At 43.0% G+C, this 15,221-nt stretch overlaps 1 protein-coding gene across 1 annotated transcript; it reads right to left on the bottom strand.

The window, feature by feature from the left end:
* Nucleotides 1–7,466: 7,466 nt before the first annotated feature.
* Nucleotides 7,467–14,307, bottom strand: LOC103661310 (high affinity immunoglobulin epsilon receptor subunit beta). The gene is made up of 7 exons (XM_008689019.2): nt 14,076–14,307; nt 12,925–13,048; nt 12,050–12,184; nt 9,678–9,734; nt 8,981–9,136; nt 8,530–8,628; nt 7,467–7,661 (listed from the first exon to the last, which is right to left on the bottom strand). Exons 1-7 carry the CDS (start codon nt 14,132–14,134, stop codon nt 7,563–7,565), a joined length of 729 nt encoding a protein of 242 aa, XP_008687241.1. The 5' UTR covers nt 14,135–14,307; the 3' UTR covers nt 7,467–7,562.
* Between the last annotated feature and the right edge of the window lie 914 nt (nt 14,308–15,221).

The raw sequence follows: 15,221 nt of genomic DNA, 5'->3' as shown, positions 1-15,221 counted from the left end.
ATGGCAGTGTCTTCCTGACTCTGGCTCCCCAGCAATGCCCAAAAGTTATTTTTAATTTTTAATTATGGTACAAAAAATGGAACATAAAATTTACTATTTTAACCAGTTGTGAGTACAGCTTCAGCACTGTAAAATATGTTCACATGGATGTGTGATAGCACTTCAACTATTTCTTGTTGCGAAACCGAAATTCTATACCCACTGAAGATCTCCTCATTTCCTACCCCCGCCCCCTGGCAGCCACCATCCTACTTTCTTTCTGTTTCTATGAATTTGACTTTAGATCCTCATCACGGTGGAATCATACAGCATTTGTCCTTTTTGTGATTGGCTCATATGACTTAGCATAATGTCCCCAAGGTTCATCCATGGCATACATTTGACAGGATTTCTTTCTTTTTTAAGGCTTAATAATATTCCGTTGTGTATATATACCGTGTTTTCTTTATTCATTTATCTGTTAATGAACATTTGAATTGTTTCCACCTCTTGGCTATTGTGAATAATGCTGCAACAAGCATGGGTGTGCAAATATTTCTTCCATATCCTGCTTTCAGTGTATACCCAGAAGTGGAATTGCTGGCTCAAATGGTAATTCTATTTTTTTTTTAATTTTTTTGAGAATTGTCCATACTGTTTTCCATAGTGGCCGCACCAGTTTACATTCCCACCAACAATGCAAAAGAGTGCCATTTGTGCCACATCATTACCAACACTCATTATTTACTGTTTTTGGCTTTGTTTTTTTTTTAAGTGGCCATCCTTTTTTTTAACTTCAATTAGCCAACATATAGTACATCATTAGTGTTTGATATAATGTTCAATGATTTATTAGTTGCGTATAACACCCAGTGCTCATCCCATCACATGCCCTCCTTAATGTCCATCACCCGGTTACCCCATTCCCCCACCCACCTCCCCTCCAGCAACCCTCAGTTTGTTTCCCGGAGTCAGGAGTCTCTCATGGTTTCTCTCTCTCTCTCTGATCCTGATCCACTATAGTTTTTTGCTTTGTGGCTACAATGAGGCTTCCATGAAACATCTCATAGATAAAACAGGTCAGTTAAAGCTGACAGCAGCCTAACTTCAATAGCATTCAAAAGCTCCATCTACTTACTCCCCTTTATATTTTTGATGCCACAATTTACCTCTTTTAGACGGTTTATTTGTTAACAAATTATAGTGGCTATAGTTATTTTAATATGATTTCCCTTAACCTTGATACTACTGTCCGGTGGCTAACACACCGTTCTGTTACAGAATCGGGGATCCCAAAACCAATGGCACATTGACCGTCACCAGTGTGGGTTATACTTCCATGTCCTTAACTAACTTTTTTTTATTTCAGCCTGAAGATCCGCTTTCAGTGATTCTTGCCAGGCAGGCCTAGTGGTGATGAACTCCCTCAGCTTTTGTTTTTCTGGAAAAAAAATCTGTATTTCAACTTCATATCAGAAAGATAACTTTGCTGTATACAGTATTCTTGGTGGGGAAGTTTTTTCTTTCAACACTTTGACTATGTCATTCCACTGTCTCTCGGTCGGTAGGGTTTCTGCTGGGTGGTCTGCTATCAGCCGAACGGTGGTTTCTCTGTAGGGTGGGCTTCTTGCTGGAGTCCTAAAAGCAGTCAGCAGGAACCAAGCCCCTTTCATGCCCTTTGATACTCTTATCTGTCTGTTTCCTGATCTCCTCCACACCCCCAGTCTTGGAGCCTCAAAACGCAGGATGCTACAGGCGGGAACGGTTTTCTCCAGCAGTGACCCGCACAGCTGCGGTAAATGGGAACTCACTCATTGCTCTCGCTTTTCCAAGACAGGGAGAGGACGCCATCAGCTACTTCAGCCCCATGCTCTGCCTCCATAAGGAAGGGGCATCCCTGGAAGTTTCTCATTACCCTCTCCAACGTGTCAAAACTTGGCATTTGTTTTGTTTTGCTTTGTTCAAATGGAGGGCTGGGACCTCTCCTTGGTGAGACCGGGACTTCTACAAAGTCTCTCTTGCCTATGAACGCCCACATGAGCCCTCTCCGGGTTTTCCCCCACTGAGGCCAAGGGGGGAAGTTAGCAAGAAGCTCCTACTCAGATCTGTCGGCCTGACACCAGAGGGACAGGTCAGCAAGACTCCTCCTGGGTCCCTTGGTGTATGGCGCTGAACCCCACAGCTCCTGCAGACATACTTACGTTCAGAGCCAAATGCAGAATTATTTGTTCAGAAGGGGGAACAGGGGCACCTGGGTGGCTCAGTGGGTTAAGCGTCCGACTCTTGATCTCAGCTCAGGTCTTGATCTCAGGGTTGTGAGTTCAGGCCCCACATCGGGCTCCATGCTGGGCATGGAGCTTACATACATTCATACGTAAATGGAACAAAGAGCAGTGATGTCTTATGCTTTATGATGCTGATGTCACGCCAAGGCTCCAAGTTTTCCACATGAGGAGCAAATGACCGATCGCTTGGAAGATAACAGGACTCATTTATTTCACACTCCTCATAACCAGAACTGGTAGTAGAGCCAAGGGGAAACAACATAGATGTTAAATCCAGCTGGCTTTGATTTAAATCCGAGCTCTGGCATCTACTGACTCAGGGACCTTGGGTGAATTGTTTTTATTCTTGTTATATAAAGAAACTTACAGATTTTAAAGAGAGATATTGGGTCCTTCAAAGTTTGTTTTATGGATTAAAGTGAACAAGATAGGCTTCCAGCAGAAGGTTAGAGACCTAGTGGAAATTCAATTAACTTTAACTTTATTCTCTTTCGTACTCTCCCACAAGAGTTCAAATTCCAGTTCAGCTTTTAAAAATTTAATTGTGGAAAATACTCATGGAACACAGCGACTGTCAATGGATTTACACACTCTTGCATATATAAATTCGCCTCAAGACTCCACATCAAGCTGAAATTATGAATAAAGTACCCTATTTGATTAGTGCTTTTTCCAAGATCAGACGAGATCGGGTGCGTTCAGGGCGGTATGGCCGTAGACTGATCAGTGGTTTTTATAGAAGTGGACCCAAACTTCATAGAATAGGAATTATTTGGGAAGTTTTATCTCTAAGACAATTTTCGGAAAGAAACCTTTGGTTAGCTTTTGTCAGAGGAGTTTAGAACAAATACTATCGTCCCAGGTGCCTTACATCAACTAGCATCAAAGAGCTCTGATTGCTGTCGCTCCCCCAACCACAGACTTAATCACGGTGATACCGAAAGCACAGAATACGAAAACAGAAAGATCAGCTGGAAATCTTCGGTTGCATTTTCAACAACTTTCTGCTCATTTTCAGACAGAGAACCTGAGGCCCATAAAGCGAGAAGATTGTCCTGAGTTTCCATCACGCAAATAAAGTCAGAACCAACGTGTAAAATAAGATTCAGTTTCTTTTTTTCTTTTTTAAAGATTTTATTTATTTATTCGACAGAGATAGAGACAGCCAGCGAGAGAGGGAACACAAGCAGGGGGAGTGGGAGAGGAAGAAGCTGGCTCATAGCGGAGGAGCCTGACGTGGGGCTCGATCCCAGAACGCCGGGATCACGCCCTGAGCCGAAGGCAGACGCTTAACCGCTGTGCCACCCACGCGCCCCCCGGGATCACAATTTCTTTTACACTTCACCCCACCGTTTATTGGCAAGAGATGGCTGGCAATTGCTCTTACAACTGTTTTCTGTCTAGAAGATTATTTAGAGATTGTTCCATTTGATAAAACACCGATCACAAACTGTTCTTGGCCGCAGACATCACTGAATTGACGCTTTGATTCTCTGTTACTCTTGGTCAGACACTTACGCTCATACACAAACACAAACACAGACAAGAAACCAACTTCAAGTATTCCAGTTTGTTCACGAATACTGGTAATTGAGGATACACCAAGATCACAAGTACACTAACAGTAAATGATTCTACGTCATGGGGTAACGTGGCTACAGAGCAAGAAATGGAGGCTGGAGGAAGAGGAGTGCTATCAGGCAGGCTTCGTGGAGAAGATGACCTTGAAGTTGAAATTTTTAGAAAGATAATTTGAAGCAATGTATGTGTGAAGAACAGGCCAGTTCTGTGCTCAGAGTCGGCCTTAAGCGGGCACGTGATAGCAGGCAGGGGCGGGACAGCTCTCAGAATAAGATAAAAATTGTGTTGTGCACCCAGGAAAGATATAGTCAACGATATGGTTAAAATACGAATTGAGTGGGAGAGAGAGTGCTAATGTACCGTACCGTTGTAAAGATGAACTGGATGCATTTCTAGAGGTCCTGGCAGACCAGCCTTAGGCGTTTGGATGGGAATATATACGCCACGGAAGTGATGTCATCCAGGATGGGAATACCGCTCAGCAAGCAACACAGTGAAAGGATATCTTTTTATGCTGCTATCAGATTTTGAGAAACATAAGTTTCTTTCAGAAGAATGAATGTAGTGGGGCGCTTGGGTGGCTCAGTTGGTTAAGTGTCTGCCTTCGGCCCAGGTCATGATCTCAGGGTCCTGGGATGGAGCCCCGTGTGTCGGGCTCTCAGCAGGGGAGCCTGCTTCTCCCTCTCCCTCTGCCTGCCGCTCACCCTGCTTATGCTCTCTCTCTCCTTCTCTGTCAAATAAATAAATTTTTAAAAATCAAAAAAGAAAAAAGAAAAGAAAGGAAAAATGGCAGTAGAACCCCCGAGGGACTGGGTTAGATAAGCGAACCAAGTGTGTGATTATGTGATCACTTTCACAGTTTGGAGAAGTTCATATCTACCTGTCGCTCTCTAATTTTGGCGCTCTAAGTACATAAAACATAATCATCTTATTAATGACTTAAGAATATTACCCCAAGATGATTTTTCAGGCTTTCCAAGGACTCGTCTGCTTAGCCTAAGATGTGAACTACTTTTTCCTCCACTTACTAACAAAAACAGAAACAGCGACATAAACATTTTCCTTATCTTTCTTCATGACTTGCTACTCGCCATCTATTTTCTTCTCACATCGCATTCTCTCTTTCTAAATGCCTCTGCAAATGTTTTATTCACTTACTTACCTCCAGGCCCTGGTTTGAATTTCTCTGCACCTCCGGCATTCATTCGCCATTGCTATTGGCTCGGCCCCATCTCCGTGCCTCCCCTGGAGGCAGACTTCTCTCTCACCCACGGGGACAAGACTTCTCTCGCAGACTTCTCTCTTGCCCACGCCAGCAGATACTGTCTCTGGTGGTGAGTTATTCTCTCTTTATTGGACCTCTCTTTACTTTGAGCTGCCTGCTGTCTGTTTCACAGTGCACTTTTCTGACTAATTCTTGTAATTTCTACCCTAGATTTGTTTTTCCTACTTTTTTTCCCTGTGATTATAGGTACGTGAAGGTTAATTTGGCTTCCCTTTTGTCACAAAGTAATTCTCTCAGAGTGTTCAACTGCTTCATTTAATAATGAGCTCTCTCATAATGACACCAAATTTCATCTTTCCCAAAACTCTGTATTGGACACTGTCAGGCTCTCTTCGTTGCATTTCTCTTTGGTCTCCTAAAAATGGAAGTCTGAGACTGAGCTTAATTTAGGTCTATCTGTGCTCCTCCCTCATCACTTCATATTTCTGATTTCTTATCAGTTCTTTTAACTTTAGCAGGTGTCCTCCTTTGACCTGAGACCCAATGACAGCATGCATCCATCAACCAGCTGCTTGTCTAACTTCATCCGTTAATTCAACTTGTTAACAAGATACACCAACTTCTCTCTCACTCCATGTTTTAGATATGACCATTTCTTTCCATTCCCACTGACTCCATTTTAGCTCATGTCTTCATGAATTTATTTTCATTTCAAATTCTTCATTAAATGATCTTCCCAGTTATGGTTTCCTGTCTTCACCCACCCATCTCACCAGATACTGAGTAACTTGGTAAAACTCCCCACTCCCACTCATCAATCTGCAAACATTAGTGAACAAATCGTGTCATTGAATGGGCTGGTGATTCAGGAAATATACAGATTTTCGTGAGACTTTGTGTCTTTGAAAGAAATGTATTATCATTAAGAGGATATAAAATATTTGCTGAAAAGTTACATATAGTGTAAGGTGTGTGTGTGTGTGTGTGTGTGTGTGTTTTCACAACAGATCCTGGCAAGTAAATTATTTCCAATATCCTGGCAGATAAATTACTCCTAATATCTTAATTTTACAGATAAGAAAAGCCAGATCAAGTAAAAAAATTAAATAACCTGCCACAGCTCACTCAACGAATAAGCAATAGGCCTAGGATTCTAATGCATTTCATAAGATCAGTGATCCTTCAACATTCCACGTTGGATTCTCCATAGAAGAGCATGGAGAAGCAGGAAGCACCCATTGCTAAGCGGATACGATAAACACCCACCGAAATGACTAATACGAGCCTGCAGGATTCTATTCACACTTCCATCTGACCATCCTCCTAATGCTAATTATCTGCCAATTTGGTCTCCTTATCACCTCCACCTTCAATTCACTTCAGAGTAATTTCTTTCTCCTTGTCTACTCTACCTCTCGCCTGACCTCGTGGGATACCCTCCCAGAATGTTCACCCATTCACTCCGTAAATACACTTTGCGTTCCCATGATGAGGGAAACCGGGAAACACGACGTGAAAGAGACAAATGTGGGATTTCAAACACCTAAGTTGGTCCTCAGCATGAGTTCGCGGCACGGGCTTTGCCCTCTAGCAGCTTAGAGCCCAATAGGGGGGCATAGTCCATGCACACGTGTAGCTCTTGTGAACCCGGAAAAGGGCTAAGAGCCAAACGTGATCAAACTGTCAAAGTTTGGGGTTTTTTTTTAAAGATTTTATTTATTTATTTATTTATTTATTTGACTGCGAAAGAGAAGGAGTGGGAGAAGGAACAGAGAGAGAGGAAGAGAGAGAATCACAGCAGACTTCCCACTGCATGAGGAGCCCGACGTATGGCTCGATCTCATGCCCCATGAGATCATGACCTGAGCTGAAATCAAGAGTTCGACACTTCATTGACTGAACCACCCAGGTATTCCAAAACTGTCAAAGTTTAACTCAGCTCTCAACCAACTTTCCACTTGTTTCCTCTATTTGCACAGTTATAGGCAGACAGCAAATACTTGCTGATTACATATTGACTTCCCGCGAAAGTTGCTGTACAAGACAGGAATAGGAAACAAGATAAGAGTCTATCACATATTCACAAATGGGTGGGGTGGAGGGAAGTTTAGGTGAACAGAAACAACAGACCGAATATTACCATCTGGAGAATGAATCCTAATGTAAAACTGGCAGATCATAGAACCGAAATTTTGCCAGTAGCCCCTTAAACAAAGATCTTGACTTATTCTAGACCCTTTGCTGTGAGTCAGAATGTTCTGAAGACATGATTCTTTTTTTTTTTTAAAGATTTTATTTAGTTATTTGACAGAGAGAGAGACAGCCAGCAAGAGAGGGAACACAAGCAGGGGGAATGGGAGAGGAAGAAGCAGGCTCCCAGCAGAGCAGAGAGCCCGATGTGGGGCTCGATCCCAGGACCCTGGGATCACCCCCTGAGCCGAAGGCAGATGCTTAACAACTGAGCCACCCAGGCGCCCCTGAAGACATGATTCTTAAGAATCAGCGGGAGAAGATGCTTCTACTTTGTCTTCCAACTCACTGTAAATCGGTGAATATATGTTTAATTCTTCATAAAGACGATCTTCTGCAATCTGATGAGGGAAAAGATTTAATATCAGTCACCGGGAATTTTCCACCACTAGACAACTCATTTGCGAGACCTAGCTCATCTCTTTTTGCCTTTCTGAGTCTCATACTCTCCCTCTTAACACCGTAATTATTCCCTCCAGCTCCAACAAACCAAGCCAGGCTGGCAAGCCGGCCCAGAGGAAACTCTGTCTGTCAATAACAAGTTGGTGAGACTACTATGTGTCTGAACTTGGGTATATCTGCTGCCTTACGTATCTTGGGAGGAAAGCGATCAAACAAGACCACCAGACTTGAACGCTTCAGGCAAGTGGACAGATGGAGAGAGTGTGTATCATCTGGAAGATCTGAGTAAGCATACGCTCATCGAGTATTGGTGATTCTTTTTCACACGTCAAGGTATGATGGATGGGCAAGGCAAGTGGAAATGCAGCTGGTAGCCGTGGAAAGGAAAGAAAATTGAGGCTTTAGAGCAAGTACAACGGTAAAAGCCAAGAAAAAGGAGAGATCAGGAACAAATATAAGAGAGCTATTCTGGAAGAGGAAATAAGCCCAGATACCTGGGTATTTCCATCACATGCTACCGGCATATTTGTCTCCCACGCTCACCACGCTCAGAAGCATATCTGTGTTTTCTAAAATTATGAAGATTCCACTTTCCTAACCCTCCGTCATGGGGCTCTAGCATGAGATGTGTACTCTTATGAGTGGAAAATGTGATTTAAAATAAGAGATTTGGACATGAAAATACTGAAACATAGATAAAAAATTTTCTAGAAGAAATGTCCCAGGAAATCCAAGCCGTATTTTTAAGTGATGACACTCAAATTCTTCAGTTTGTCCTTCAGGATTGAGTGTCAGGCCTCTACTTACCTTGTTTCCTTGGACTACTTCTCCAACCCCATAGACGATGAGGGACACGGCACTGCAAAATCCCAGAATGGTGAGAAACAGGATCATCGCCACAATTTCCTGTCAAACAATAACCAACAAGACAAGTAGGGTCAAAAGGTAGGTGCCCCGAAAGTGTGTTCCTTTATAGCAGCCCCAGATTTCATCACCATTTCATTAACCCCCACATGATCAGTCCCAATGAAGAGACACACACATGGGAAAGCCACAAAGTGGTTCAAGGCAGGTGACTCCAACCTCGCAGAATTCAGCTGGGGAGGGGGTAGCAGCCAGCATCTCTGTGCATGAACCCCCAGGACACTACATTATGGGACAGAGATTACAGCAAAGGATGGATGTTCAAGGAAAAGAAAAAGAGGGCTCTTACTTAGAGCGGGACTCAGATCTTAGCCCTCCCCCAAGAAATACATACAGTGGAAAAACAAGCCATAAAGCAGAAGTCCTTTCCATAAGCGTCCTGGCAGTTGTAGATATAAGCTGAGCTCCTCCTCAGGTTGACCGTCAGGATGAAGATCCCTATTCCGGCAGCTATGCTGCTGACAGTGTTGGCCCCCAGGGTTCCCCACACCTGATGGTGAAGGACAACACTCAGACCTGACGCTCCACTTGCCAGTGCATTCCATAGACCTGTGTGCATCTTTAGGGCTACTTGCACCCAGGAAACTTGGCATGGGTTCAAAATGTAAATAAAAAAGGAAATCTTGGGAACATACTCATTGTTTAATAAGCATCGATAGCTTGATTGCTAGGACGATGATCAGGAAGACCCACACGGACACACATCATCTCTCCTCAACAATCTCCTTAATCAGAAAAAAATCATCTAGCGCCTCGTATGACTGTACTTACAAGGGCAAGGCCCGGTGTGAGGATATTTTTTAAACAAGTGCCAAGGCAATCATACTTTATTGTTTTCTAAAAAAAGACAACTGATATTTTACTGATTATATTTTTAATGGTTATATCCAACACAAAATAGATTGGGAAAAAACCCCACATATCCACGTTCACTCATAATATGGGCGATGATGACACGTCTCCCTCAAGACTCCTAAAATTCCATCTTTCTTATCTTGTCAAGGACGGATAAGGACAGCATGGCAACTCACCAGATATGTAGTGTGTTTCTTTTCAGACATAATTGGCAAAAATCCAGAAATGGCGAACTGTACAAAAGGAAGGGGGGGAAAAGCACAGTGAGTCTTGGACCTTTACTTCCCCTTCAGCCCCACTCTCCAAATATAAGGTGAAGTTGTGGGTACTCTGTAACGCTATGTATTATTCCCCCAGAAGCTCACGATTTACTTATTCTTATTTCCTATAGCGTGCTTCTCGATATTAAATGTGCATATGAATCATGTGGCGGTCTTGTTAAAATACAGATTCTTTTCATTGTAGTTGGCACAATGTTACATTAGCTTCGGGTGACCGCACAGTGATTCCACAAGTCTACCCACTGCACCGTGCTCACCGCCAGCGTAGCTACCGTCCGTCGCCATACGATGTGTAACACCACCATTGACTGTATTCCCCGTGCTGTGCCTTTTATCATCGTGACATATTCATTCCGTAACTAGAAGCCTGTATCTCCCACTGCCCCTCACCCATTTTGCCCATCCCCCCAACCTCTTCCCCTCTGGCAACCACCAGTTTGTTCTCTGTATTTACGGGTCTGTTTCAGAATGCAGACTTTTATTCAGTTGGTCCTGGAGGGGGATTGTGATTCTTCATTTCCAGCAGCCTCCCAGGTGATGCCGACCCTGATAGCCCATGGGTTACTTTCAGAGTAGCAAGGTCCAGCAGACCCGGTACATGACTGTTATAAAATGACTCTATTTTTTTCTTAAGATTTTTTATTTATTTATTTGACAGAGAGAGAGAAAGCCAGCGAGAGAGGGAACACAAGCAGGGGGAATGGGAGAGGAAGAAGCAGGCTCATAGCGGAGGAGCCTGATGTGGGGCTCGATCCCAGGACTCCGGGATCATGCCCTGAGCCAAAGGCAGACGCTCAACCGCTGTGCCACCCAGGCGCCCCTTAAAATGACTCTAATTTGTTGTAATTATTTGTTTGTGTGAGCATCCTGTGTGTTAGGGTGTCAGTTCCTTTGAGCAAGAAACGTGTGTTTGTGGCATGTACACCTCGAGTCTGACATATGTCACATAGACATATAGTAATTATGAAAATGCACATGGGAAAAGATTTATTGAAAATAGAAATCAGTAGCACAAATTCAAAACAATTTCAAAGTTTCAGAGTGGAGGATGGGTTGAGAGACACCTAATAAGCTAAGTGTATGGATGAAGGACAGTAGAGAGAAGGGTCAAATAATATATGGCAGAAGTTCAAGGAGAGTCGTGAACAGGTAGGCAATCTGGTAAGTGCTAAGTATTTAGCAGAGTGCCAAGCCAATGCGATAATTTTAGAGTTAAAATATGTCCTTGTGGGGGCGCCTGGGTGGCTCAGTCGTTAAGCTTCTGCCTTTGGCTCAGGGCGTGATCCCAGGGTCCTGGGATCGAGCCCCGCGTCGGGCTCCCTGCTCCGCTGGGAGCCTGCTTCTTCCTCTCCCACTCCCCTGCTTGTGTTCCCTCTTTTGCTGGCTGTCAATCTCTCTTTGTCAAATAAATAAATAAAATCTTTAAAAAAAAATATGTCCTTATGAATGAAATGTTGATACAAAAAGCAGCATGGATTAATAAAAAATAATTATGCTGAATAAAGGAAGCCAGCGTGTAGAGAGAATATGCTGTATAATTCTCTTTATATAAAACCCTAGAAAATCCAAACTAATCTAGTGACAGAAAGCCAATCAGTGATTGCTTGAGGACAGAAAGACAGGGAACAGAGGGTGGGATTACTAAGGGGTGCAAGAAAGCTTTTGGAGGTCATGGATATGTTCATTATATTGATTTGGTAATGTTTTCACATATGTACACACCTGTCAAAATGAATCAAATTGTACACTTTAAATATGTGCAGTTGATTGCATGTCAATTACACATCAGTAAAGCTATGTATTTTTGTGACCTCATTCAGTCATCTAGTTTAGAAACAGTACAATGATTAAAGGAGATACAACGAGAAAACACCTAGAAGAGTTTCTAGGACAGAGTAGCAGTTCATCAGATGCTTTTGACCTCGTTTGACCTTGTTCTCCCCACCTCCTCAGGGTCTTCTCCCTGCCTTCATGAAGATAATTTGATTGATGAATAAAGTTAGGGATATTTTTCTGGAATTGGATTCTGAAAGTTTAGATTCACTTTCTATTAGCTAAATGTCCCTTGGGCAATTCATTTAACCTTTATCAATCTCCGGTTTCTCGTCTGATAAAAGCGTGCTAACATGTTTAACCCAAGTGCTTTGTAAACTGCAGTATGTTTATACACTCTAAATACGGGAATAAATAGTTGGTTAGACCTGACCTAGATAAGAGAAAAGCTATACACAGTGTTATTTCAGAAACAATTGTAGATATTTACTTACAAACACTGCTCCCCAGAATGGGTAGCCTGCTTTAAATGATGAAAAAACGTCTTCCTTAAATTCTGAAATATTGATCACGGAGCAGACAATTATTCCAAAACAAAGACATATCAAGCCAACCAGAATTTGAGTTACCTGTAAAAAATTCATACGTTTTGTAGAATAAGAAGGTATTTTCCCAAGATGGCATCAAATTCCTTATGATTGAAGCCAAACATGAGAAATTGTTTTGGTCTTGTAGGCAATCCTGAGACAGAATTCAAATACAATATTTTCCAGTATCATCAGGCCACTCTAAGAATGGATACAGGCATGACCTAATGCAGGGATGGCCAATATATTTCTTTTTTTTTTTTAAAGATTTTATTTATTTATTTGACAGAGATAGACAGCCAGCGAGAGAGGGAACACAAGCAGGGGGAGTGGGAGAGGAAGAAGCAGGCTCATAGCGGAGGAGCCTGATGTGGGGCTCGATCCCAGAATGCCAGGATCACGCCCTGAGCTGAAGGCAGACGCTTAACGACTGAGCCACCCAGGCGCCCCCCAATATATTTCTCATGTGCCTTTATGTACATAGTCATGGTGGACATCAATAATTGTTCTTTCCATCGAGGTGCAGACAAAAATTATTAATTGGATGTTAATGATATTAATCCACCGGCAGCTGACCAGAGTTGGCAGATCCTATTTGCCATTCTTATTCTAGTCTTCGTGAGGAAATGCTTCTCGCTACTCAACCAGGCCCAGTGTCACTTCTTCATCTACCAGGGTTCTCCTGCCTCATGAATCCAAGTGGGGAAACTGTGTCCATGCACCCAAGTACACTTTCCTAGAGCCAGTCCTACTCTGGTTGAGGTTGGAAGATGCTCACTCACCCCCAGAAATTCCAGCTCCCTCTTCAAAAATATCAGCCACGTATGGCATGGTGGGGATGAGGCAGCCTTCTCCAGTAAAGGGTTTTCATGGAGAGATACTTCTGAAAGTTCAATTTCAGGTGCACTGTGAAATTTAAACAGAAATTCAGCCATGAGAAAATTCTCTCTGTGAAAAGTTCTCAACTGACAGAAAGGGGGATTTTGAGTGCTTATTTTTTCAAAAACAATCTTGCAATTAAAATCTTCATTGAAATGTTTAAGCAGCGGAGGCTCAGAGGGTCCAAGTTGGTGGCCAAGGTCACTGTCTAGCTAGTGATGAGATGAAAAGAATGGAACAAAAAATGAACCAAGTCTTAATATAGGGTTATTACACCAAGTTCTTTCCCAGTGATCTATGCTGATGAGTGAAAATAAAAACAGGCACATTTACCCATGCGTCTCTCAGTCTTTTTAACACAGAAATGTACCTGAATATATTTTGTCAATGACATGCTCAACTTCACGTGCACAAAGGAACGGCTCCGAAGGGTTAGTACGATCTCTATTCCTGCTCTCATCCTCAGAGGAGGCTAACTGGAAATACTGTCCCTTCTAAACTTTGGAATATACTTAATATTTTGCAATGATATTCAATCCAATATTGATTCCCAAAGCGCTGTCACCAGCCTCTCCTAAAAACCTTAAAAGGAAAGTCTTACTAACGTTCGCTTTCAGTATGCAAAGGAAAACTGAATCACGCACCTCTGCCAGCCTCACCCGTGAATGTTTCCCCTCTAAACAGGGGGGCAGGGTCCCATAGCTTGAGGTTCACGAAGAGAAACCAACAAGGAGCCCCAGGTCATGTTGAAAAGTTTCCCTTCACATATATCAGATGCAGAGGCAAGAAAACTCAATTGATAGGACCTCAATCCCAGAATATGAGCCCCTGCCGCGAGAAAACTTAAGTTCTTTCCAGGTCACAAGCTGAGTAAAACCTTCTTCCCCATCACCCAGAGAGAACTACTGGCAAAGTACAGCCAAGAGCTTCTTTACACTCAATATATAAATGAAACCAGATGGGTCTTTGCCTAAGTCCATGAACTGGCATCTCCCCAACACTGTGACTATCTCTGGCCCACTGGGAATAGGAAAAAATAGTAGCTTGTACTTACCTGGAGGGCCCTTGTGGGTTTGGGAGAGCAAGACCCGCCCTACTATTTTCTGGGTCCATTTGTTCATGAGCCGAGCTGTGCGCTGGTGAAGGATGCTGTTACAGTGAGCCTTGGTGGGCTTCCTACTCCAGTGTGCTCCTGACGAGCAGTTAAGATGGGTTGGCTCATGACATTGATGACTATCTTCGTACTTAAGACATTTGTCAGATAAGTTTCCCAGCTGATTAAGAGCAATAGGGTTTTTCATTTGTTTGTTCGAATGAAGAACAAAATGGAGGGACTGACCAGGGAGTGGTATGAAATGAAGACATTTGAGGCTCCTGGAGAATATGGATCTCCCTGAGACCAACGCAGCTTACAGAACCAACAAATGAAACAGTTTAGTGGAGATTGAGAAGGTGAGAGAGAATTGCACAACAGAAAAAGATGTTCTTCCCTTCTGGAGCTTTCAGTCCTTGGCCATTTCTGTGCCAGAAGCTTCCCAAAGGCACCTCTGAAAAGCCTGTCTTCTCTGTTTAAGACACAGGTGGCTTCACACATAATGTAAGGCGGAAACACTGCTAGCGAGTGTCTTAGCCTCTAAATCTCTGGATTTGTCTCTGACTTCAATGTTTATTGTCTTTCTCTCTCCTCCTGTCTTTTGGACATGATGTATATGGCTCTCTGCAGCAGATGGGCTCTGAGACCGGGCACGAAGAATGCTCTGAGCCGCTCCTGAGAGCGTGTGGGAGCTGAGTGTTCACACAAAACACTCCCTGGGCTGCTAAACACAAGACTGACTCTCTGCTGCTTTGATTTTTGAGATGGAAAGGATGCAGCCTCGAAGCACTGAGGGGCGTGAACTGGATAGCAAATCCTGTGAGTAGATGTAAGCAGCAATGGACGGAGCATTGTATCTAAATTAAGGTCAGAGCTTCACTGATGTTCTCATCTTAATAGCAGAACTAGCTAAGAAGAAATGAATACATGGTAAAATGAATACACAGGTGAGATTCACAGATTTGGGATTCTTTTATTTCAGTTGAATTACAGACATAACCTTGAGTGGCCCTTCCTTAAACTGTAAGATACTACAAATTGCCCGGATGTGATGAAACTTCTCCACATTCTCCAGGAAACTAAGGTATGTGTGTGAACAGAGGACAT

The sequence above is a fragment of the Ursus maritimus genome, unplaced genomic scaffold (assembly GCF_017311325.1).
Source record: "Ursus maritimus isolate PB19 unplaced genomic scaffold, ASM1731132v1 scaffold_23, whole genome shotgun sequence".
NCBI classification, from domain to species: domain Eukaryota; kingdom Metazoa; phylum Chordata; class Mammalia; order Carnivora; family Ursidae; genus Ursus; species Ursus maritimus.
Note: the sequence above shows the minus strand (reverse complement) of the source record. Positions and strands in the feature narration are given on the sequence as shown.

Excerpts from the sequence above, each read along its gene's own strand:
- LOC103661310 (XM_008689019.2), bottom strand. The coding sequence starts at position 14,134 with ATGGACCCAGAAAATAGTAGGGCGGGTCTTGCTCTCCCAAACCCACAA. Across the intron at positions 13,049-14,075 it reads AACCCACAAGGGCCCTCCAG|TGCACCTGAAATTGAACTTT; the intron begins GTAAGTACAAGC and ends TAAATTTCACAG. Across the intron at positions 12,185-12,924 it reads GGGAGCTGGAATTTCTGGGG|GTAACTCAAATTCTGGTTGG; the intron begins GTGAGTGAGCAT and ends AATTTTTTACAG.